The sequence below is a fragment of the Lipotes vexillifer genome, unplaced genomic scaffold (assembly GCF_000442215.2).
Source record: "Lipotes vexillifer unplaced genomic scaffold, Lipotes_vexillifer_v1.1 scaffold636, whole genome shotgun sequence".
Taxonomy (NCBI): domain Eukaryota; kingdom Metazoa; phylum Chordata; class Mammalia; order Artiodactyla; family Lipotidae; genus Lipotes; species Lipotes vexillifer.
In genome coordinates this window covers 1,246,265-1,253,523 of record NW_006786547.1, presented here as the reverse complement: position 1 = coordinate 1,253,523, position 7,259 = coordinate 1,246,265, and the positions used below count along the sequence as shown (strand labels likewise).

At 67.2% G+C, this 7,259-nt stretch overlaps 1 protein-coding gene across 1 annotated transcript in view; it reads right to left on the bottom strand.

The window, feature by feature from the left end:
- Positions 1-7,259, bottom strand: part of NOTCH1 (notch receptor 1) — a 47,593-nt gene that overhangs the window by 23,147 nt on the left and 17,187 nt on the right. Inside the window, exons 3-6 of the mRNA XM_007458973.1 lie at positions 3,663-3,925; positions 2,797-3,135; positions 592-714; positions 15-80 (exon numbers count right to left, since the gene is read on the bottom strand). Of these exons, the coding sequence (XP_007459035.1) occupies positions 15-80; positions 592-714; positions 2,797-3,135; positions 3,663-3,925 (791 nt within the window). The remainder of the gene's footprint in view (positions 1-14; positions 81-591; positions 715-2,796; positions 3,136-3,662; positions 3,926-7,259) is intronic.

Genomic DNA, 7,259 nt, shown 5'->3' with positions numbered 1-7,259 from the left:
GGCTGTGGGGCGGGCCCCGCCATTCTGGCAGGCATTAGGCATGAGCTGGCACTCGTCCACATCCTCGGTGCAGTGCTGACCTGCGGGGGCCAGGACCGTCGGGCCAGGCGGCGCCTCCAGACCCCCGCCTCGGGGCGCAGGGCCCCCTCCACCAGGAAGCCTTCCCTCATGACTCCTCCACCTGCCGCCAGCCTGAATCACTCCTTCCCCTGCACCCCTGGCGCCAGAGGGGGCTCTCATCTGGCTGCTGTGCAGGCACAGGTGCACTGGGGTCCACACTCATCTGTGGGCGGGGCCGGCGTCCTACCGGCCAGCGTCCCTGTGTCCTGCCCGGCAGCTGGGCTCAAACTGGGGACCTGATTCTGGCTCAGGGCTGCCCGGGGCCAGGCTGCAAATGGCCCGCACAGACCAGCTGATGCCACATCTGTGCTGGCTGCTGGGGCAGAGGCCTGAGAGCCCGGCGGTGGGGCAGCCCCTGGTCACTCCAGAATCCTTCCCGGCCTGGACCAGGTTCTCGGCCCCCCTCTGGCCCGCCACGTGCGTGTGGCTCCAGGAGTGGTGGTGCCCACCCAGGCCTCCCCGTGCATGCACCTGTCCACTCCGGGGGGCAGCGGCAGTTGTAAGTGTTCACGCCGTCCACACAGGCGCCTCCATTCTTGCAGTTGTTTCCTGGACAGTCGTCAATGTTTGCCTCGCAATTCTGGCCGGTGAAGCCTGTGTGGCAGCGGGGAGCCAGGGGCCCGGTCAAGCCTCCCCACACGGCTGGGCAGCGCGCGTCCCGGCCCTCACCTTCCCTGCCACGCTCAACCTGGCCTCTGGCATCTTCCTGGCTGCACCCACGACACCCTACTCTGGACAGAGAGCTGTCCCTCCATGGCCTACCCTGTGATGCCCGCTGCCTCACAACCCTCGGGGGTCCACGCCCCACCCTTCCCACTCCTGTGACCAGGACAAGCGACACACTCCTCTCTAAGGAATCATTTTGTAAAGAGCCCACTGAACAGACAGGGACTCAGGAGTACAGGATTCTAGAGGTTCTGCTGTCAAAGACGTTCTGTGTAGTGGCTCCAGTAACTGGGCACTGCCTGCTGGCTCGACCCATGCTGGGGGTTCTCTGCAACACCCCCGTGTGCGGCCACAGATACCCCGCCTTGCAGGGGCTGCACTGGGCCCGGGGGCCCCCCCAAGCAGGGAACCGGAGCGGGGAGACAGTGGGACCCAGGTGGGCAGTCCTGGGGGATTGCAGGTGTGGCCCTTGGCTTCCCAGGAACAGAGGTGCGGGCATCCTCCCCCAGCCTGGGCCCACCTCTGCAGCACCAACTCCGCGGCCAGCCAGTTAGCTATTAATCCATTCAACTCCCGCTGGTTCAATAATCAACCCAGAAAGGGGCCTCTGGCAATAGCCCAACCTGCAGCCAGTTACTGATTAATGCTCCTCCCGGGGTGCCTTTGGACTCCCTCCTGCCCCTCCCTCTGAGGCCCCCGCACGGGAGCCCGGAGCCCTCACTCCAGACCCCCTTGTATGTGGTGGGCCGGACCGTTGCTTCTCCCTGGCCTTGGAGGGTGAGTTCTAAAGCAGGGTGGGTCTCACCTCACCACCCCCCCTCCAGGTGGGGCCACACCTGCTCCAGGTGTGCAGCATCCTCTGGCTGGCCCCCCACGTCACCCACCTCCACGGCCCCGCCTGACCCACGTGGCCAGATGCAAGGTCCCAGGTCTGGGGTCCCACAACCACCAAGAAGGCATTTGAACCCAGAACCGGGGGGCACACCTGGCCCAGCCCCCGTGGACAGCTGAGCAGCCCAGCTGGGCGTCCAGCAGCGCCGCGGCAGGCAGGCGGCAAGGGGAGCGCCACTGACATGCAGGAAGTGCATGCGCCTGGCATTTGCACACAGAGGTGGCCGCTGCAGGGGCGAGGCCCGGGGCTCGTGGACGGTGGGCGTGCAGAGCACTTCCTCTTTGCAGGGGCTGAGCTGGGCCGCGGCAGCATGGGCGCTGGGGCGACCCTCGGCTCACCCCTGGGCCAGCCAGACCCTGCGTTCCCCTCCAGCACCCAAACCTCATCCCGCCCCCCTCCTGAAACACCCTTCCCTTCCTCGTTCCTGCCTCACCGCCTAACCGCCAGTGCGCAGACGACAGACGAGAGGTCTTCAAACCTCTCTGTCGTTACCGGTATTTTTAGATCACCAGCAGCAAAGCTGACTCAAATGAAAACTACAGTGGCAAGTCTGGGACACACAACAGGGACAGTGGAGCTGCTGGGGGGTGGGGGGCTGTGCCCGCCACTGTCGCCCCACCGGTGGGAGACCAGCGGGGCCAGGAGGGAGGGCCACCACTGGGGCAAGTGACGCGTAAGTCCCGCCTCACCGTCCCCAACTCGGGGACACGGGGGAAGCCCGGGGGCCGCACGAGCGAGGGTGCTCCCTGCTGCCGTGGAGAGTTCTGTAACGTGCAGGTGGTCCCAGGGAGCTCAAGACTCGGGGGGTCCTGAGTGGCCTGGAGAAGGCTGGCGGCAGGGGAGGAGCATCGGGGGTCATGGGCCCAGCCGTCTGGTCACTGCGGACCCATCCCCGGGCAGAAGTGGGTGGGCGGGTGCCTAATGGGTGGCCCCCATTCCAGCCCCGCCCCTACACCACACCCAAGGCTGCCTTCCAATCGCCCACGCTCAGTGGACGTCCACCCCCAGGCCCAGCCGGCCCTGCTCCAGCCCTGTGCTCCCTCCGCCCTGGGCATCCCCGGCCCTCCCACCAGGCAGGGGGAGCACGGCCACCCCCAGCAGGGGCCAGCGAGCAGTACCTGGCAGGCAGGCGCATTCGTGGGCGGTGTCCCCCGTGGGGCGGCAGGTGCCCCCGTTCTGGCAGGGGGAGGGGCTGCAGGGCACGTAGGGCAGCTCGCAGTGGGGGCCGGTGTGGGTGGCGCGGCAGGCACAGCGGTAGGAGCCGACCTCATTGTGGCAGGTGCCACCGTGGTGGCAGAGCCCGGGGTTCTGGCTGCACTCGTTGACATCCTGCCTGCAGGTGGGGCCGTGGAAGCCGGGTGGGCAGCCACAGATGTACGAGGCCTCGAAGGGCAGGCACTGGCCACCGTTGGCACAGGGGTTGGAGGCGCAGGGATCCGCCTGCTGGCATGTCTTCCCTGACGGGGGAGGGGCGAAGGGGGTCAGCCAGCCTCCCTGCTCCCCGCGCCGGGCCGCCCCAAGAGCCGGGGGCGGCCTCCAGGCACCACGGGGTGCCAGCCAGGGATAGGCCCCACGGTGTCGGCTCCTGACACCTCAGGACACCGACAGCTTAGGGGCTGAGTGACCGTCGCAGGATGCACGGCAGCAGGCGCCCCTCCAGAGCCCGTGTTCTTAAACTCTGGTGCCCACAGTGACGCCACGGCTCCCGAAGGGGGGCCTGCACTCCTGGCAGGAGGGAGGTGGGGGTGTCCCCTTTGCTCACAGAGGCGGGCAGGGGGGGAGCCCCTCCAGGGCTGGGGAGGGGCGTGGGGACCCTCCGGCGGGGGCTCTGCACCACTTCTGGATCACGGACCCCAACGGCCGAGCAGAGCCCTCCCCAGCCACACAGACGGGCCGGCATCTGCTGTACGGGCAGCTGGGGGAGGGCCGGGGACTGCCCACCCCTCTCGAGCGCCACAGCCGTGTCTCCCGCCAGTGTCCTCACCTGACCAGCCCGGGGGGCAGAGGCACTTGTACTCGGTGAGAGTCAGCAAGTCGCAGGTGCCGCCGTTGAGGCAGGGGCTGGCGAGGCAGGCATGGTCGCGGGGCGTCAGGCACAGCGGCCCCGAGAGGCCCAGGCGGCAGTGGCAGGCGTAGTCCACAAGGCCATCGCGCTCCACCGTGTGGCACGTCCCGCCGTTCTTGCAGGGGGCGCTGAGGCAGGGGTTGGGCGCCTGGCATCGCTGGCCCGCAAAGGCACCGCTGCAGCTGCGGCAGACACACCGGGGCGGTGAGTGCCCGCTCCCCAGCCAGCCGCCCGCCACCAGCCCTGGCGTCGGTGGGGCCCCACCCCGGGCAGCGGGCACAGCCGGGTGCGGCCCCGCAAGGAGAGAGGGGAAGTTCTGGGACCAGAGTGGGCGGTGGTTGCCCAATAGTGTGCCAAACGCCACTGAACTGTACGCTTTTAAGTGGTTAATTTTATATTAAGTGAATTTCACATTAAGTGAATTTCACCTCCGTAAAGAAAAGTGATTATGTTAATTGGAGAAACTAGAGACCAGAGTGTTCGGTGGGCCCTGGCGTAGGTTTCAGAACTCAGGGAGGCATCTGTCTGCACTCTGGCAAGCCACCGAGCAGGGGACCACACGGGCAGACACGGCCGTTCTCTGCCGAGGGGAGCGGCACTCTGTAAAGTCTTTACTTTTGGGGGCCTGCCTGCTTTTTCTCCACTTTAGCTTTTCGGTAATGAACGTGCGTTATTTGGTTAATAAAAGAGTTCACAGCTTGCTTTCTTTCAACACTGATAGGACAGCAAACGTGGAAACGACTGCCAACACGACGTGGCCTGGCTTCCCATTTTCTTCGCGATGTGTAGTTTTTTGTCAGGGGTCTGATGCGTTGGGGGCCGTGCTGGTCGGCACCCATCCCCACCCACACGTAGCACCCAGACACGGCTTTTCCATCGTGCGGTCAAGGCTTCACGACAGATGTCCACGCAACACCAGCCAGGGGCAGAGGCACCCGCTGCCCAGCTGGAGAAGCCGGGGTCCAGGAGGACCACCGCTCTGGCAGGCCGGCACACTCCCCGGGTACTCACTGCCCAGGCTGTGACTGGAGCAGGTGAGCCAAGGAGGGTGGCGACCTGCCTCCCCTGCCCCCAGGCCTGGTGCCACTCGTTCCCTGCAGGGAAGGGCTCAGCGCCTGTCATCCCCACCCCAGGGCCCCCCTTGGCCACCTGCCGCCTCGGCTTCTGGGGGCTGGGCCATAAACTGCCCCCGCGAGGTCACCTCGCGGCCTTGCACTCGAGGAAAAATCTCAGGAAAGGCTCTGGGACCAGCCAGGCATCACTCTTCCCAGCGGCAAAGCCTCTGAGGTGGAACGCTCCTGGCCTGGCCCCCAGCCTGCAGCAGCCTGAGAAGGCGGCCCCAACGCTGGGCCCACAGCTCTGGGCACCTGTGGGCGGGGCCTCCTCCCACCTGGCGGGGCAGCAGGGGGTGCTGCCAGCAGCCTGGGGTCCCCTGGATGAAGAGAGGGCCCTCCTGAGCCCGGACCATCCCACCTTCCAGAGCCCACCAGAACCCCTGCCCCCAACAAATGCCAGCCCCAGACTCCCTCCCCACCTGCCTGCCCTGGGGGCTAAAATCAAAGCTGCACGGGGCGGGGGCCCCTGGAGAGGCCCTTCCCTACGGCTGGCAGTGGCAGTTTGGGGCGGCCGGGGTCTGTGCGTTTCTCAGCAGCTGGGCTGCTCCCCTGTCCCCGTGGCCTGGGAGGCATCTGTCTCCCTGAAGCTTTTTATCTGTGGCTGTGGCTTGGGTAGGGCAAGCGGGGAGGACGCGAAATGGCTACTCCGGCCCACCATCTGTTGCCAGAAGCCACAAGTCCCAAACCAACTGGCTTAAAGAAAACCAGCTGCCCTCTGGGAGGGGTCCGGGGGAGGTAACTCAGGCCTGAGCCAGCCCGCTCAGGGAGTGGGGGGTGGCTGGCTCCTCGCGAGGGGCACAGACCCCAGCACGCGGCCCCTGTGCCGCTGGCGCCCTGGCACCTTGGCTCCTGCAAGGCCACACCCCAGAGCCTGGGGAAGGCGGTGTGACCCCCACTGTGCGTGGATCCAGTTACAGGCCGCCTGGGCCCCGCCCGAGTGGCACTGGGAACCCAGAGCCCTGGGGGTGGGAGGGGGAAGACCCAGGAGGCAGCACCTCTGCCACCTCTCAATGCCCTCCATTGTCAGGCAGGAGCTGGCGGCGGCTCCCACTTGGAGAAAAGGCTCTTTTTTCTTCCCCAGCTACTGACGGAGCAGGCAGGCGGTGGGTGCTGCACAGAGGGTGCTTGGTCATCAAAGCGGGATGGGAGCCAGTCCTGTCCACGCCTCCCTCTCGCCTCTGGGCCCTGCCCCCATCCCGCCAGCTCCAAGGGGAGGGAAGCCCACCCGCACGGGCAAGATGAGGCGGGCCTGCCCCACGGCTTTCAGGGGAATCCACACAAGGCTGCCCAGCACCGTCCTTCTTGTAGGTGAGGCCTCCATCATTGGTCCCGGGGGGGGGGTCACCCCGGGGCCTGCCACCACTAGAGCCGTCCCCTGCTCAGCCGTGTTCCCAAGTGGACCAGAAAGGCCCACTCGGAGGCACAACCCTACACCCTCCATCCCATCCTGAGTGGGGAGCCTAACGTGGAGGACTATGGGAGAATCCGCCTGGACCGGGGGCATCCCGGCCAGTGAAGCTGTATCACGCTGGGCCGGCGAGAGGGAAAGCGCACCCAGTAAATCAGGCGTCGGCAGCGCGGACAAAGGGCGGCTGGGGAGCAGGTGCGCCTGTGACTGGGTACGCGGGCAGCAGCTGCTGCCGGCCGGGCGCGGCGGCCGCCAACCCAGTGGGCGGGGCAGGAGCCAGGGAGGCCCCTCTGTGGGGGAAGGCGGCAGCTGAGGGGGCCCATTGTCCTCCCCACTCCCACCCAGGCCTGGTGGACGCTGCCGTGAAGGCACGCTGCCCATCCGGGCCGGCTCCGGGGCTGGGCCCGGGCCTGGCCGCCGTCCACCAGCACCCCAGCCAGGGGATGGGCAGGGCCGGAGGGAGGGGCAGCCTCCGGGGGTGGGACTGCCGAGGCAGGTGCTTTGTGGGGTGTGAGGTACGACCAGGGTCTGGCCAGGAGCCTCAGCTGGGAGGGAGGAAGCCCTGAGCCAGGCGGGCAGGGTCTGGGCCTGGCGGGGGCAGGGGGGTGGCGGAGCAGCTTTCAGCCAGTCCCGGAGGCCACTCCCCAGCGCCACCCCCCCACCCCAAGTCCTGTCCCTGCTCTGGCCAGCCTCCAGCCATGCCCCCTCTGTCCCCTGGACCTGTCTGCACCTCTCTCGTACCCTGGCTGCAGTGCTGGGCTTCCTGGGGAGGCACCCACGGCACCGACCCGTCCCTAAGAAGGCGGAGGGCCCGTGAGGCTGCTCAGACATGGCCAAGGCCACCAGCACCAGTGAGCAAGCCCCTCTTGGCCATTCTGTTCTCGACACCTGTCCTGGCAGGTCAGTGTAAGTGCCCAGCGGGGACAGGTGCCCGGGCTTGGAGAGGGAAGTCACACCCAACACCTGCCGTGCGATTCCTGGCCAGGGGCCGTC